This window comes from Magallana gigas, chromosome 2, assembly GCF_963853765.1.
Source record: "Magallana gigas chromosome 2, xbMagGiga1.1, whole genome shotgun sequence".
Lineage (NCBI taxonomy): Eukaryota > Metazoa > Mollusca > Bivalvia > Ostreida > Ostreidae > Magallana > Magallana gigas.
Window position 1 is genome coordinate 48,612,172 of NC_088854.1, and position 19,310 is coordinate 48,631,481.

Genomic DNA, 19,310 nt, shown 5'->3' on the forward strand with positions numbered 1-19,310 from the left:
TTTTTGCTTCCTTTTTATTGAAATAGCAGAATTTAATTAATAATGATAAAGAATTATTTGTGATTATTTACAAAATCATCATTTTATTAAATATTTGAGGAAGAAATGCATATAAACTGAACTTTAACATGTTTTATCTAGTAATTTTATACTGTGTATTCATGCTTACATCGTGCATCATCAATGACGTCATAGTTTGACGTTTGCGACGTCAGTTGAATCTGTAAATGGAATCTTGAGTTCTTTCAGTATTTTGCCAATAGAATTTACCAGTTAAGTCTGCATTTTTAAAAAGCATTATTTCTATGTACCACGGTATTATTCAATTGCAGTAGAATATGAGATACGTGAACATTGCTAACAAACAGAAAAAAAATTAAATTGGCAAAGTTAACATTGTACGTACGTAAGTAAATATACAGTATATTCCTATACCTTTATATAGAATAAGCGATAGCATGTATAAGTAGCTAGTTGTGGGTTTTTTGTCAAACGGTGAAATGCATTAAACGAAAGGAGAGATGCAAGCGATATTTTTTTAACACAAGTATCACGTGTAAACATGTATCGCATAGCCCCCTAACTCCGTCACTACCCTAACTCCGTCACTTTCGGGAAACTCCTCGCCGTTTGAAATCAAGTACGATTATGACGTCATTTTTTACATGTCAAAAATCTTTAATCAAATGTCAACAATTTGCAACGGTTAAATTTAAGAATATGTCAAAAAATAACAGAATTAAACCTTGTTCATTTTATGCACCATTAATTGTGTGAAATCAGCTAAAACTTTTTCACGGGTGCACTGAAATATCGATATTTCTGATATGCAGGCCCATTCGATCATTTACGGTGGTCAGCCATCTTTAGAGAGGTCAAGATGAAACATTTCACATGTAATACATTTTTGATTAAGGTAATTAATACATTTTTTTCAGACCGCAATAGCCTTTATGCACTACTCTTGATGATAACGTCAAATCGCTCATGCCGATACTTTTGCCTTATACAGGGTATAGACATATCCGGTATATCGCTATTTAGAATATGCTACATTTCTAAAAATGTAATAAATAAATAATTTAATAAGTAATATAATAATTAATGATATAAAATATTTGAAATATATAAGGACATAAATCAAACGGCATCCATAAATTCTGAAAAGGCCATTGTGATTGTTGTTACATGGACCCATTTTTTTATTCTGGCGATCATTTCATTTCGATGAAATTAAATACAATTTAAATTTTATGCACCATTTTTACTTATTATAACTTGGCCTAGATACAAATTGAGTTTTAACTAAATTGTTAATGTGTCTTCATTCCCTGCCATATCATAGAGCATGTGGGTGACGGAGTTAGGTTCATAAGTTATGATAGCACGTGTGATAAACGTCGTATTCAGAGGGCTTATTTGAATAAAAATAAAAATATTTTTGTTAATAATTTTATCAATTATATTGTTTCAGATTATATTTAGTGATTGCAAATGATAAAAACCACAAAAAATAATTTACAGAGAAACGCGGGAGGTTTTCTGCTTATGGTGACGGAGTTTGGGTACTCGGGGATACATATAATTATGATAAACTTAACTTATTCCGTCAAAAAACTTGATTATTTAATTCCTAAGTACAGCTGTAATTGAATATTAAGCCATCGTCCCTTGCATAAAACATTTTGCCAATGCATTTGTCTTTTCTTTATCAGCCACCTGTTGATTCGTCGCGTGGTCAATGTATTTCCGGTGAACCGTTACATGCAGTTACACTCCTTTCTTAAAAGATCGATTGTATCCGTTTCGATGACGACGGCTTTTGGTATACACAGCTTAGAATACATTATCAGCATGTGCACTATATAGAAGTATAATCCTACTTGCGATGTTGATAACTTGTCTAATAAAATAAAAATTCACCCTAAATGTGTGTACATCGGTGACTTGCTTATGCCTATAAAATTCTCGATTGAAATTATCTTTGATTATTTTATGCGTATTAAATCTAATTAAAGTTTTTCTTGTATGGCATAAAAAAAAAATTCAGATTGCCGGGCCCTTTTAAAAAAAAAAAAACAACGATGAGTATAGAGAGATTTAAAGCAGTATTTGTTTCCATTCACCCCCCCCCCCTTCCCTACCCTCTGAAAAAATCGATTTACAGCCGATTTCATTACAAATCTATATATATATGATAACACAAATTCTACATGCTTGCTATGAATTCGACTTTTCAAGACAATTTTATAACAATATTTATGTGCTACTGCTTGATGTTTTAAATAAGAATGTTCATTTTAACCTATCTTCGCTTCAAAATAGTAAACCCACATTCTCTCTCTCTCTCTCTCTCTCTCTCTCTCTCTCTCTCTCTCTCTCTCTCTCCCTCTCTCTCTCTCTCTCTCTGAAATATGATTTTAGTTCTCAAGACATTTACGGATAGCTTATCACTTGTAACAATTCTCAAAAGACATGAATATCACTAGAAAAAATGAAATGTAAATGAATAGACGTTATGTCATTTATAAGGAATAATTAACTCATAAGAATATTTTTAAAGAAATCGGTATTCTTTTTCATTTAATTAATGAACATTAAAACACTGCTGCAATGTCATTCCCTTGTTCCAGCAGTCAAAAATTTTACTTGTGACAGTCCGATATATTAGAGAGCTTCCTAATATCAGACCATTACCAGTTGTTTCAATACTGTTATTCTTTAAAATCGGACTGTGTCAGGAATCAACAATGATATTCAATGGAGTGATTTAAGTACGATATATGCCTCAAACACTTCTGTATGAAAAAAATATCACAGTTCTCGGCCCTATAACGGGCCTCGAAACTGTTTTATATTATTTCATACAGAACTGGTTTCGGCATACTAGTATATCCATTACATATACACAGTCGCCAAAAGGTTTTATTTTTCACTTGAACAGTTCGTGAACGGTGAGCGCACAGTGAGTGCACTCTAAACGAGCGGTGAGTGCACGCTTATCCGAATTTGGATAACGCTTATGAACGGTGAACTGTGAGCGAACACAGAGCGCAAACGCAAGCGCAAAGTGAACGTTGAACGATATATGTACTCTTCGTATTGTTATAAGCCTAAATATAATATTATCTGACTAAACAATAAGTGAACACTAAACGAACGCAGTGAGCGCAAGGCGAAATCTTTGTGAACGCACGATGGGCGTTTTGTGAACGATGAGCGGGAACGGAGCGGAGAGCGCAAGTGAACGCACGGTGAACGCACATGAACGGACCGCCCACGGAAAAATGTGAAAATAAAACATTTCAAAGGACTGAACCCTAGCATCTAACTGCTGTATAGCGCCAGGATTGGGTGAAAATATCGAAGCCTTGAAATAAGTAAAATAATCATGTAGAATAATGTACACAGACTGTTACAGTAATGCATCAAAATTCGAGATTACATATATCTCCATTAAATTCAATTACCGTGTCTCAGTCATATTTATATATTTATTAATAATAATTTGAGATTACATTGGTAGAATTCAATGATTAATCCTCAGTTATACACTGCGCATCATCAGCATTACTTCATGCAGTTTCAAATTGCAGAATAAAGAACTTTCAAGACACCGACATATTTAAATGTACCGCCGTTATATTGACCTTCAGCACTGGTCCCTGTAATATTTTTTAAACTTTATTGTAAATAAGCTTTTCATGGTATTTTCATCAATGAATTTATTTTCATGAATTAATTATAATGTCTACATGATAATTTCATTTGTTTTTTTCTTTATTTCTTTAGATTCAAGTCATACGTAGTTTTATCATTTCATGACGTTACTAAACAAAAATGACGTCTGTTCTACATTTTTCATCAAAACAATGCCATATTGTAAACTCCGTTTATAAAAAAGTATGATAGATATCAAAAAAAGAAAAACAGTTATGAAAAGCTACGATTCTACACTATATTTTACCAAAATATGGTAAGTTTTAATGATAGGGCAATTTTTGATGCTTCGGGGCTCTAGCTCTTTGTTCCTAATTTCCCTCTATATATTTTATTAAAAATGACAGTTTAAAACATGATTTTTCATTGTGTTTAGCAAAATTTTTAGGCCCGGTACACCTTATCAAACAAAGCTATATTTATGAAGCATCATGGACAGAATCTATATCTTAAATTTCATAAACCTGTAGGCACCTTTCATTTACTAGATCTTGACCTTAAGTGAAAGAAAAATCTTGTTTTTTATTTTGTGATATTTTGCTATACCTTTATTAAAAAATATGATATTCTGAAGAAAAAAAATCCGAAACAAGAGAACAAAGGACTCTTTTTTTTAAATGGTTGACATTATTGTCGCATGTTTTACTCCACTCACAGTAGTTGATTTCTACTTAATTGCCATTAGTTTAGCGATCTAAAATAGATGCCTGTCTGATTCCTTCAAGATAGGAATCCTTAATTAAATTTCGTTTGACCAATCTATGATGGCCAGTAACTGTACATTTATTTACTAGTATTCAATCCTACTCTGACAAATCTGATCATTCAATAAAGAAATGACGGGGTAACACAATGTTTGTAAAACAGTTCTTTTTGTGCGTCCTCGTCAAGCCATTTTCAAAACAATTAATACTTTTTAAAAAAATTGATATTTAAACTCACATGAGCTTTAAACTAATTTTTTTTACCGGATCAAAATATACTTATACGTCTTTCTGTCCGTCCATCCATCAGTAAACTTTTTTCTTGAATTTTTCACGAGATCAATTTAGGTAATTTCAACAAGACTTTTCACAAAGCAATATAGTTAAAGTTTTGTTAAGTTTGTACAAGTTAAAGAATGTTTTTTGGAGAATTTCTAAGAATTTCTATGAAACAAACTTACAGCTAGAAATTAAAAAAAAATTACAGAGGTTTTACACAGGGTTTTTTTCCATGTGAAAGATATAAATACCTAAATGATCCCCGGGAATATGAATAAGCCATATTTTCATGAGACGTTATTGTAGAAATTCATGAAAATTCCTTTGAAGCCGCTTTTTAAGTTGCATATAAACTAACCTATGTGGAATTATTATAGTCGCTATAAACTGTAAAAAGTTTTTCATGACGGCTGGGCTAAAAGTTAGGGGAGGGGTCTAATTATGCAAAAATCTTTAAAAATAGAGTTATGATTTTATGAGGTGCGGTTGAATATCACTTTTTAGAAAATAATCCATCTGAAGAAACTGTTAAATAAATCAAAGAACTGGAGTAGTGACGAGATTTGATTTTATTGATTATAAAGTATTTTAAAAACAACTCAGTGTTATATATATATATATATATATATATGAATTATTGGGGTCTTCCGAAAAGAAATCTGAGATAAAGAAGGAAAACCACATATAAATCGCTTGCTGTGTAATATATAAAGGTAGAATTAACGCCATCAAACTCTACGATGCATTAGGGTAGTCCATCCATAACTAAGGCAAATTTAACAATTTTGATTGATCTATACTACATCAAATACGAATTTTAAAGGTATTATGAGGCCGACACAAATCAAACTCGGGAGTATGAATGTAGTCAATTAAATGAACTTTTTGCACTTAAAACTTTTTTAAAGAGTTGTCTGCCCTTTTGGAAAATTTAAAAAAGTCATTTTCTGAAAATATGTATGGTTATTTATGAATTATTTTAGCATATTCGAAGAAAGGGAAAGCATTTGCAACTTTTTACCAAGAGAAGTGTGAGAAAATTACTTGTACTAAAGAAATAAGTTTAAAAATGCATTTTTCCCATATACTTTAATGTTAACCTCAACATATGATAAATTTGTTAATTTTTTTTTTAATTTCAAAGGTGAATCTTTATTATTTAATAAAACCCTTAAAATCACACAGAGATTTTTGTGATCAAACTTGAAATCTATTAGATATGAAATATGATAGTTATGGATGGACTACCTTAAATAACCGTAAATGGAATATTTCTGGGAAATTGTATCCAAGAAATTTTGAAAGAAATAAATACTAATAAAGTTTTCTACGCCAGTACTGGTTCTTTTTTGGTAATCAGTGACAGCGAACCAGTCTTATTGAACTCTAGAATAGGAATACATACGACTACAAAAAATATTGAAATTGTTCATACCATTTAAAATCTGATTCTTTTCAATGTATTTGTAAGTAAGTTTCCTTGAAAACATGCTTTTGAATACATTCCATCAAAGAAGAAGTTATATTTTCTTTTAATAGTTGCCCTTAAATTCAAAAGTTGTTTAAATCTCTTAAAAAACACATATACCATATTGAACCTGTATGTAGATAAAGTTCCAAGCTATACACTTTTATCTTGTTTCAAACAATGATTTTTTAACATTTTGGCATATTTCTACGATATGGTCAAAAATGATAAAAATTACCCATTTTCTTTTATTTTTTTGAAGTGCAAATTTGTGTGTCCGCAGCCGTCGCCCACACCGAAATTAATATATCAAATGTTTAAGTCATTATGTGAGTTTCATCGTGGGCGACAGGGACATGTTTTTCAATTAAAAACCGCTTAGGCACTGTGTCTTCTGCTTAGTTTTATGAAAAGTCCTGGAAAATGCACTGTTTGTGACGTAACAATTATCCGCGTGAAAGTCCAATCAGGTAACTATTTATAGATTCTTCATTTCTAGGGTATTTTTGTGTTAATGAACGTTACATTTTAATAAACAGGGCCAAATATGACCGAAACTGTACCTAGTTCTTAATCGATTTTCTTCAAGTACTAAGTCTTGTCAGCGATGAATATTCATGATTAGGTCCTAACACTGTTTCACTTCTGTTTTCCCAGTGTAACTGCATAGGAGAGTTGATTTATATCATCTCAACCCCCCCCCCCCGCCCCCCAAAAAACCCACATGGAAATAACATTTTGTTAAATCAATATTGATATAACAGTGTATGTCGATTGAAAGACACTGCAGTGTAATGAAGATGTATGAGACATCTAATGGGAATTAGTTTTTGGCTTTGTTCCTTTCCTCTTTCTTAATTAGCAAATACGTTAAATGATTCAAAATTAGTTTCTCTCTATCGCTAAATAGGCCTATAAAGTTGTTCTATCTACTGTGATGCTTGAAGCAAGTGAAAACTTAGACGGTACTCGTATTATTTTAAGAAATGAAATTGAACCCGTCTGCTTCCGTTTGTGACAGTAGGACCGGAGTTATAGCTGTAAAACTTCTATCAGAGAAAGAATTTAATAGAACAAAACCTTCCATTAGTTCCTTGTGTAAAGATTTTATACAAATTTATTCACTTGAGTACAAACATTTGTTAAGTGTCTTACAACTGCGTGAACAACTTTATCAAAAGGTTGCCTTTTTCAAAAGAAAGAAAACTTCTGATTTAATATATTTGTAGTATTTAGAAACTATTTCTTGTGTAAAATAAAATGGTGTCTCAATTTTGCTCGGAGCAGTAATTTTTTTTCTGTATCAGTTTTGTGTGAACTCTGCAGAATTATGGTATGAGTTGTTGCACACGGCGGGTGTGACCGGTCAACAAAGGATTCACACCCCTTAATGGCACCAGATCCTACCTCTTATTTTTGTAGAGGTACGTGTTTGCTCTGATTCTGTTTTGTATTTTTCCTTTGGACTTTTGATTTTGAACACTGTTTGTTATCACCACATTCCATGATGCGTGGTGTACGTAAACTTGTTATATCTAATGATCACACTGAACAAAAGTTTTTACACAATGCTAGCGAAATAAAGTCAATCGATACATACATTTTTATTCATAAGTAATGATGTATATTTCTATTAATATGTAAGAATCCGCCATTTTATTGAACTTTAATGCAATTACCCATGTTATAACAAACCATCAAAGAGAAAAAAACCCACTTGAATATAAGAAAGACGAATGGAAAACTCCAGTACTAATCTCGCACGTTGCCTCGTGGAAACAATCTACCCCGGATTGTGGTTGCCCTTCTGCTGCAACATATGTTGTACAAATCATTCCTTATTTTATCATCCTTTTTCTACCATCATCACCCCTGCAAATGTGTTCGGAATGTTTTCTTTATCGTTGCTAAGTATGTAATAAATCCAGAGGTGCTCGAATGAAAGTTCACGAGACTTCACCGAGATTTGTTCAGTTCCGGTGAATTTCGAGCGGAAGTATAAGTGTTCGGATAATATTCTCAAAATACGCAAATACTGATCGTTTTTCATATCGTATCCTACTTTGGTTTATGTTGAAACATGAAACTCTTTTAAGATGAATATCTTATTTCACCATTTAGCCGTTTTTTTTTTATATTAAACGATGATATTCAGAGCAGAATTATCGTTCGTGTTCAACCACGTGTTGAGTGGTTGAAAATATAAACATTGTGTGGCTTAATAAAATCATATCCATGTTTGGTACTTTTGGTGTGCAATACCATATTTTAAAAAAAAATTATAATGGATGTCTGTTTTGCATAAAAACTTACTATATCGAGCAATTTTCAAGGAACATTCTACATAAAATAGTATAGTCTGTTTCACTATTGATGCTATTACCAGGTCAGGCGCGGATCGAAAACTAATCCTCAGGGGGAACCTCTACTTAGCATGTTAATTGTTGCAACAGCAGACAAAAACTATTTTTTGTATTTGTAGAACACATGTTATCCATCAATTAATGAAGATAATGTTTAAAATCAATAAACCTCTAGATTTTATATTTGACTACTAGTACCTAAATTCTATGAAATAGATTATAAACACGAGACATGATTTTTACTGCGAAACTGAAAGGGTCAAATAAAACCACGTGGTCTAAAATTTAAATGTCAATAACATTCGCAAGGGTGATCATGGCTTTGTAGTTCTTTAATTTCAACCAAAAGGACATTTTCCAAGTCTGCTCTAGTTAATCTAAAATAATTGTCTTTAGTCCTATGCCAGATGTACGGTAAGATGTCTCTGATTTAGTTCGTAACCAATTTTTTACTTCTGGTGCGACGCATTTGATTTACACTTACACCTACGCGTACATATTGGTTTGCTTTACCTCCCTTTTACAAAATCTGATATATTTTGTCTTATTCAACATAGAAATACTTAATTTAGTTAAACATAACTTTGCAATTTTGCAGAATAAACGAAGTTTAATATACTAATATAATTTAAAGATTTAAATTATTTAAAAAGTATATTTACACTGTTTACACCAAAACGTTTTGGGAATCAAATTGTGAACTAGAATTCATTTGAGACAGATTTGAATAATATTAAGTAATTCTATTGTCGTTAGCCAATATTTTCGAGGAAAGCAAAAGTGTTACATATTTAATTAGTTACTCTGGAATTAAATGTCAGTCGTAAATATTTTTAATCTCATTGAACATAGAACTTTTTATAAATCTAAAATCATTTAATCCAAACAATTTTGAGTTCTGTATTCATATTTGACCAGAATTAAAATGAAACATTCATCATTGTATAATCAGTAATCGATTGTTTTAATTAATTCGTAAGACGTAACTGTTTTTGTAATACGATGTCCTTAATTTTCTTTTTATAACGCTTTTTATCTAATAAGGGAAGTAAATATTTATGTTTCATTCAAAAGTAAACGATATAAATAAAGTCGTGTCGGTAAGATCCAATTTAAAACCACTAAAAACTTCCTTGTTTGTTTAAGCAGACAGAAAGCAGATAAACCCAGCTGGAAAAGAAGGTTGATATTCTACATGATTGAAGAACTGAATCATGGTTCATTTTAACATGGAAAGGAACACATTTTTTTATTCTTTGTTGCAACTTTCTTTTCTTGTATTGATATTAAAAGGTAAGTAAGACATTTTTTTCATTACTGCAAGGAAACATTTAGAGTGTCTTCCTTCTATAATCAAGTACTTCCAAAAGTAGGTCAGATGACTTCTAAATACATAATATATAAGTAAAAGGCATAAACTGTTTTTAGCTCACTAAGACGGAGTCGGGGGAGATTATGTCGGTATCCGGTAAAAGTCTTTTAGAGCATGTCCCATACTTAATTGGGACGGGTCCTGACTTCAAAACATTTACATGAGAGTTGAACCTAAGCAAACTGAAGTACTTAACATATTTGGGGATTTTTGACGCTGGAGGGAATTAAGATGTTGTATGGTTCATCTCAGCTATTTTTGGACCTATTTTCACCAAAATTGCGTAGTTGATGCTTATTATATCTTTGCACTTCACCGGCTTGAATGCTGGAGGAGATAAACGTTTTTGGAACTAGTTAAAATGTTTGTAGCAGGTTGCATATCTAGGAAAATAATGGTTTTACCTTATTCAGACTTAAATGGTTGATTTAAACGAAGAGTATGATCTTGATTATCCAGATGCCTAGAAAGGTTTCAAATTATTTTAAGCAACTCTAAGCGTGTTAGAATCTTGAAACTTGACACATATTGAAGTAAATACAATCGTTACCAATTCAGACGTGCACATATGATATATAACTATTAATGTGTAGCACAGATGTAGCTTTAGATATTGACATTGATTTTGATTATCAGGATTTTAGGGCAAACAATGCATGTTCTACTGAACTTTGAATTTTATGTTCATAAAACTATGCCTATCAAACATAAGGATAGCATTAAATACATACAGAGCCTGATAACAGTTATCAAGGGTGCTGAGATACTACGTTCCTATCTTTCTCGAACTGATGGACGTAATTGTTGATGTATGATGCATCATATGATCCCTATTCATAAGTCATTGCATCAAAGTTTATGTTATAATAGATTGATATTTTTAGAAATACTAGTATAATATATTTTATTATATAATTTAACATTATCGTATATCGCATATTGTATAATATGGTATAATATATACCCTACCATATTGTTAAGTATAAAACAACATCACATGTTATAATATACACTACTAAGTCATAAAAGTACTGACATTCCCATTTTTTACTGATAAACTTAGACATTTACTGACAATGTACTGACATTACTGGAAAACTTAGAAAAGTACTGACGTTTTTACTGACGGTACTGAGAAACTTAGAAAAGTACTGACAAACTTAGACAGTACTGGTAATCTTAGAGAAGTATTGACACTTTTTACTGACGGTACTGAAAAACTTAGAGAAGTACTGACAAGTACTTCTCTAAGGTACTGACACCATTGTTCTTACTCCCGCTAGAGCTTAAAGGGTGTGAAATTGTATTAAATAATGTATCTTTTAATTATGATAAAGAATTAAATGATTATTAAACTTATTAATAACATTGAATGAAAATGTCAAATTTATATGTAATGTTATAAGTGAAGAAGAAATTGAGCCTTGTTTTTTGAAAAAAAAAAGAAACTGGCGGATTTTATAATATTTATGTTGTTAGCTTGAGTTTTGATAATTATTCTGAAAAGAAAAGTCAGTAAAAGAAATTGACACTCTTGAGCTGAAGATCAATAAACTTGATCACCCATAACAACACCTAGTTATTAGCATTCAATCTACCCGTATTACACATGCATGGATTTACAGGGGATATGTAACCCCCCCCCCCTTGCACTCTCAATGGGAATATCTAATTTCTTAAATTTGCATAAATAATAAATATGGCTCAGACCCCCTCCCGGGAAACATAAACAACATTTCTACTCTTTTGAAATGATTTTTGGGTCCGCGCATTTAAATAGTAATTTTATGCGCTGTGTTTCCGTATTCTTATGATTGCGGTAAGCTTGAAGCGCTTGGGACAGGCCGAAAGTGTTTATCAGCTATTTTGTCTTTGTGAAGACATCTATCATATATCAGATTAATCTAGAAATGAACCCTATCGATCAATTGAAGCTGGAGGAGACTAGATTTTATCTAAACATCTGATTCAACATTGACACAAATCTAGTTAGACTTGTATACCGACAAACCGCTTATATATCTTATAACATGTATTTAAACAAATGACCGTGTTTTGTAATTTGTAAAATAAAAAAAAATAAGTGGAGGACCCATGTAACCTGCCTGAGTTAAAACAAATAATAACACAACATAATTAGCAAGTGAAGATAATCACATTGATCGAAATGATCACTTACATGTATATTTTGAATGTTTTGCCTGGTGTAATAAAGCTTTACGCCAACTAAGTAAGGCTATCGACAACCTGGCCTCAGGAAAAGCTCCTGGTAACGATGGACTACCTCCAGACTTGCTTAAACAGTGCAAGAGCTCCATGTTGTCACCCCTACATAAGGTTCTATGTGAGTGCTGGGAAGATTAGAGCGTGCCACAAGACATGAGGGATGCAAAGACCCTCTACAAAAATAAGGGAGAGAGAAGCGACTGCAACAACTATAGAGGCATCTCCCTCTTAAGCACAGTCGGCAAATTGTTTGCTCGAGTGATCTTGATTAGATTGTAGAAGCTGGCTGATCGTGTATACCAAGAGTCACAGTGCGGCTTTCTCTCAAAGAGGTCTACGATCGACATGATCTTCTCTCTTAGGCAGATTCAAGAAAAATGCAGAGAACAACAGATGCCGCTATACATCTCCTTCATTGACCTGACCAAAGCGTTCGACCTAGTCAGTAGAGATGGACTCTTCAAGATCCTCCCAAAAATTGGATGCCCTCCAAAACTACTGAGCCTAGTGACATCATTCGGCGTGGATATGAAGGGGACAGTACAGTTCAACGGTAGTTCCTCGGAGCCATTCAGCATCAATAGCGGTGTCAAACAAGGCTGTGTCCTCGCCCCCACGCTGTTTGGTATCTTTTTTGCCATATGCTCCTTAAACACGCATTTGGTGCATCGACTGAAGGAATCTACCTACGTACCAGGTCAAATGGTAATCTGTTCAACCTCTCTCGCTTTAAAGCAAAAACTAAAGTCCGCGATAGACTCACCCGGGACATGTTATTTGCCGACGATTCAGCAGTTGTCACCCACACCCAGGAAGAACTGCAAACGTTGATGAACCGCTTTTCAATGGCCTGTGATGATTTTGGCTTGACTATTAGCTTAAAGAAAACAAACGTTCTAAGCCAGGATACTTCCACAGCGCCAGCTATAGCCATCGACGACTACCAACTGGACGTCGTCCACCAATTCACGTACCTGGGATCTACCATTACTGACAACCTTTCTTTTGATGTTGAGCTAGATAAGAGGATCGGAAAGGCTACATCCACTCTCGCTCGGCTTTCAAAAAGAGTTTGGACAAACCCCACACTGAAAACTAGTACCAAAATGGCAGTATACAACGCCTGCATAATCAGCATCTTGCTGTACGGTAGCGATTCGTGGACAACGTATTCCAGGCAGGAAAGAAGGCTCAACACCTTTCATCTGCGATGTCTGCGCCGCATCCTTGGCATTTTATGGCAGGACAAGGTGCCTAACACAGAAGTCCTGTCTCGGGCCTACCTTCCAAGCATGTTCACTATGCTTCGACAGCCAGCGTAGGGTACGCTGGCTCGGGCATGTGCGTCGAATGGACGACGGACGTATTCCCAAGGACATCTTGTATGGAGAATTGAGATCTGTGAAACGAAGCACTGGGCGCCCACAACTTCGATTCAAGGATGTCGTAAAAAGAGAAATGAAGGCCCTTGATATTGACGTGCGATCTTTGGAAGATCTAGCAGCAGATCTACCCAGATGGAGGTCCACACTACTTATCAGCAGAAAACAAACGCTCACAACGAAAGCAGCGCCTAAACCCCGAAAGATCAGAAGCCATTCACAGATGTGACTCTTGCGGAAAAGAATGTCTCTCCCGTATAGAATTTTTCAGCCACAAACGTTGCTGTCAGAGAAAGACAAAATAGGATACAATATCCCATGGTCGTCTGCGACCGATGAAGGCCTACTACTACTACTACTACTACTACTACTTATGATGCATAGAATAACACAGGCTCCATGAAATGTCTGTTGATTCTATTTAGCAGGAAGTAGATTAGTTAATATCTAAATCATGTAAATCTCAATCGATGATAGCCATTGTTTTTCCCCTGATAAATCATGAGAGAGTGAGAGAGAGAGAGAGAGAGAGAGAGAGAGAGAGAGAGAGGGGGAGGATATTTTTTCGGAAGGAGGGATTAGTCCTGTTCTTGACACTTTTAACTGTTCAAAGTGTGCATTGTCCAGTTCAGTAATTCATATGCATTATTGTTTAGAATTGTCTTCATACATCTATACTACTATATTAAAATAATAGACTAGGATTTTTGGTCTTTAATACCGAGAAATCGGAAGAATACTGTATTTTGTTTTATATATTTTAAACATCATTGGTACTTGAAGATAACCAATTTGTTTTTAATTTTTCTTAGTTAAGCTTCGCTAATAAATAATCAACGAAAATTCCTCAAAAAATCCCGGAAATCACCTGGATTTTTTGCATTTACAATCTTGCACTTGTGCAATACATTCACGCTAACGGGATCTTTATATAGTTTGTTTTCACAATATCACATGTGCATGAATAAACTTAAAATGATAAAACAAATACGGGTAAATTTTCATTTGACTTTTGCTATATATTCTGTTCATTATATTAATGATTTTATATAAGAGAAAGTATAAAATAACAAAGATACATTTCAACTACATGTAAGTACTTACTTTTGTCTTCGTGATGGCAAAAAATATTTGATTACATGCAAAAAAGTTACATTATATTTGTTAGGAGAGTGAAGATAGAATAGGTTTTATCGTAAAAATGAATAATGTCCTATAGCTACGGACCCAGTTTTACAAAGAAAATACGTGTACGTTGCTGAAAAAGGTGTTGAATTCATCCATTCTATGGATTAAAATTTGTAGTTGAAAGGTATTTGCAGTCTCAAAAAGGTTTGATGTGATGAATTTGACTCTTATTTTCAAGACAACTTCATTAACTTTCTCCAAAATAGTTCCGGAGCGATTCTGCAATTTTTTGCTACATTACGGGCACAAGGGAGGCATTCTTACTGTGGTGAGGGACTTTCCCGAGACACAGTTAGATTATTCAAACTAAGGAAAGTGTAGTTATTATACCAAGTTCCATTCAGAAATGGAACACTGAACTATCCATGCAACTAGAGATTAATGTTTCTGTTAAAGAGTTCTTTAAAGTATGTTTTAAAACAAGTGCTGATACCTCAGTACAATGGCTTCAGTACAGAATTCTTTTCAGAAGGTTGCCTACAAAATACTATCTTAAAAAAATCAATGTAAGCACTGAAGATTGTTGTTCTTTTTGCAAAGAAGATGTAGAAACAATTCAACATGTATTTATTAAATGTTTAGAAATACTGCCATTATGGAATAAACTCAGCATGCATATCTATTGTAAAACTACAAATAGAATTGGATTTAATGTTAATAATGTAATATTTGGTGAAATACCTCTAAATCAGGATAACAAAGTTGTAAACTTTATAATTTTGTATACCAAACAGTATATAACTGTTTGAAACAAAAAAGATCCCTCACTTAAAGGGACTACTACAACATATCTATTTCAAATATAAGGTTGAAAGATACATATCAATTAAATCATGTGAAATGTTAAAATTTGACAAACAATTGTCAAACTGGAAAAATATTTTTGAAATTTAATTATCCTGTAAACAATTAGAATGTGTTTCTGATATTTATGTGTGCAAGTGTCAAAGTCTAGTGTACATATAAAGCAATGATACAGTCTTTAAATGATTGAATGCATGTATACAAATGCCGATAACGGGTAACGTAAATACACACATGCATGATTTTAAAACAATGTTTCGGGTTTAGGATTAGAAAAAATATCATACATTTATTTAAATTTAATTTGAAAAATATAAGAGAGCAATTAAGTTTTAATTCATATCACCGTGTCAAACGATGTTCCGAATTAAAAACTTTTCCTTTTCATGTTTGAAATTCTTTGAACTGATAAATCAAAATGTTTTCTTTACTTGACAAACTTGGGAAAAAGTATTAAAGGGTGTTAAAACAACATATTGCATTATTATTTAGCAGTACCGAGCATTCAGATCTTAGGACGTGTGTGTATATACAAGTACACGTGTGTCTGTCACCTCATTGTTCCCAATCTCTCTACCGTGCACTGCAAATTGTCAAGAGGGGTTGTGTACAGTAACCATTATATATATATATATATGTATATATACATATTTTGCTACATGGCTGAAAGCGCTAACAGTAAACAATTTATTTAATTTGGACTGTCGCATTCTGTTTTATTTATTTAAGTATTTTTTGCTGTACCAAGGCTTTATTTATCTACATATTCTTTGACTGGTACATGATCAGGATGTCACAGACCAGATCCAAATCGGTAGCGGAAAACAACGGAATCGAAAGGATTTTAGAAGAAATATCCGGAAAAATATCGATTCTCTGTAGTAAGTACGATAACTTTACTACTATGTTTGAAACTTTGGAACAACAAACCCGTGAATACAGGGAAAAGGTAGAACTGTTGTTATTAGATAGAATGGAAATTGAAAGCACTGCATCGAGAAAAAATAACGTGGATGAAATTCCCAATACAAATGTGCAGGAATTATTTCAAGAATGGAATGAATGTAATATTGAAAAAGAGGCATTCAAAAAGCGAAGTCAAATGAAAGCATTGTGGTTCAAATTATTGAATGAAAGAAAACAAGCATATTGGAATGCTATTAAAAGTGAAAATCTCGCTGACACATATGAGAGTTGGAAAAGTAAGGAAAACGTTATTTTTCGAGGAAATTTCGGGTAAAAGAAATTACAGCAGAGCCAAGTGAGGAAACCAAAATTAGAATTAATCTGGCACTTCAAAGATTTGAGACGGAAATTATATTACTACGTCTCAGAGTTCCGAAATACAAGAACAAGTATGAGAAGACTGATGCAATGATGTATGATGAATTGAACAAAAGAAGCAATGGCAACATTCGGAAAAAACTTATTGAACTGTGGAATAATGATGTCACTAGAGAAGAGGAAAAATCAAAAAAGATTCTTGAGTCAAAAACTGCATGGTTGGAACAGTATGAATCTAACTATGGAAACGAACCAATAAAAATAAGTAAAAACGCACGAAAACAAAATCAGAGAAATAAACAGCAAACCAATGGGTACAAAAACCCACGTACGGAGAACCGCTATACATCCAGGCCAAACGAAAGGAATACTGACTCCAGACATATGTCATATGCAGAGGCACTTAAAAAAGGAATCCCACATCATGTTCGCCGTAGTGATGATTCAAACAGTATGTCAGATCAATATTCTAGACATAACCAAAACGGAGTAAAACACAGCAGTCAACAAAACACTGATGGATGGAGATTCGTTTCTAGGGAAAGACGACCACAACATCAAAACAAACCTAGGCGGAACTACAGAAAAGGACCGTATCATAATTCCAGGAATTCTTCCTCGGGACAGAATTGGACTCAAAGAGCTCATTCGGGAAACTCTTCACAAATATCACGACAAAATCCGGAGAATTCTTTTTTAGGACAACGCCGGTCACAAACGAAGCGGAAAAAACAATAAACAGTCGGGAAAACATTGATTGCACAATTCCAACAGAGCCTAAAATCATCAACCTTTCGCAAAGAGACTTAAACACTGGTGAAATACAATTTCTAGAGCATGGTTTAAAATTCACACCAACACCAAAGTCGGACAAGGTTGATGTTGTCACGGACACGGAAGAATTTTGTCGAAAATTACGTTTAAAAGAGTTTTTTCAAAATGAAAATAACAATGACATATCTCTTGTTAAAAACAATAAGGGGTTCAAACCACCGTTAAATAGAGATAAACATCTGGAGGATTATATTTCATGTCTTCGCAACACTGCGAACTCCAACGTGACAGATAAAACTGTTAAGTCTAATATTTCCCACAAACAATATCAAGCAATGCAAACCTTGAAAAATGACCCATCAATTATAATTAAAAACGCCGATAAAGGAGGGGCTATAGTCATAATGGATAGAGACCATTACAAAGAAATGTCACTTTCTCAACTTCAAGATCATCAGTTTTACACAAAACTGGAACAGAATGAAGATCGGCGAACCATGCTCAAAATAGAAAAACTTACCAGAAAGTACCAAGACAATCTAACGGATAATGAAATTGAATATCTGACTAAATATGAGGTTAAATCTAGTAATTTTTATGGTTTGCCTAAAATCCACAAATGTAAAAATATCCAAGAAAACGTCAAAAAATGTAACTCTACTTATATCAAACTTCCTAGACCAAATGATCTAAAACTGAGGCCTATCATAGCAGGACCCGCATCTAGCACACAACGGTTAAGCAATATGCTGGATATCATTTTGAAACCGCTATGCACCAAAGTGACAAGTTACGTTCGTGATGATATGGATTTTCTGAACTACATCCCACAAACAGTACCAGGAGACACAATCCTTGTTACATTTGATGTAAGCAGCCTATATACTAATATTCCTCATAATTTAGGATTAGAGGCAATTCAATATTGGTTGGACAAGCATCCAGATCAAATAGATAGTAGATTTTCAAAAGAGTTCATCTTAGCCGGACTAAAACTTGTACTAGAAAATAACACTTTCCTCTTTGATGATGAAAATTACCTACAGATAAAAGGTACTGCCATGGGCACAAAAGTTGCCCCTACGTATGCCTCACTTGTAATGGGGTACCTTGAAGAAAAACTTTATAGTATATTGCCGGATATCTTTGATGCCGATTTTACGCTATACATTAAAGAGAACTGGAAAAGATACCTTGATGACTGTTTCATCTTTTGGACCAAAACGGAAGAGGATCTTATAAAATTTCATTCTATCTTAAATGAACTGCAGGCCTCGATAAAATTCACTATAGACGTCCATCGTGAGAAACTCCCATTCTTAGATATTCTTATTATCAAAGACGGCGAGAATATCATTACCGATTTATTTAGCAAAGAAACAGATTCCCATCAATACTTGGATTTTCATTCATGTCATCCGTCTCACACAAAAAGGAATATTCCATACAACATGGCACGGCATGTATGTACTATTGTGACTCACCCTTCTCTTCGCCTACAAAGGCTTCAAGAGTTAAAACAACACCTTAGACGACAGAATTACCCCGTGGAACTTATTAATGACGGAATTAACCGGGCTATGGATATTCCTTTAGCACAACTTAGAAGGACCCGCCTTAAGGAGGAGAAACAAGATGAGAAAATTCTGTTTGTAACTACACATAATCCGTGTAACCATAATATTTTTAAATCAGCAAAACGTTTTTTTCCAATATTAGAACAATCAGAAAATATGAAAAAACTGT

The 19,310-nt window shown here is 33.5% G+C and overlaps 1 protein-coding gene across 2 annotated transcripts in view; it reads left to right on the forward strand.

The window, feature by feature from the left end:
- The window catches only part of LOC105331780 (B-cell receptor CD22), a 162,137-nt gene that overhangs the window by 111,348 nt on the left and 31,479 nt on the right, over positions 1-19,310 (forward strand). Inside the window, exon 1 of one of the 2 annotated variants that reach the window (XM_066076971.1) lies at positions 9,686-9,827. The exons of the other annotated variant lie outside the window; for it this stretch is intronic. Coding sequence (XP_065933043.1) covers positions 9,749-9,827 — 79 coding nt within the window. The 5' untranslated portion in view covers positions 9,686-9,748. Of the gene's footprint in view, positions 1-9,685; positions 9,828-19,310 lie in introns of those variants that run through there. 2 annotated transcript variants of the gene reach the window in all.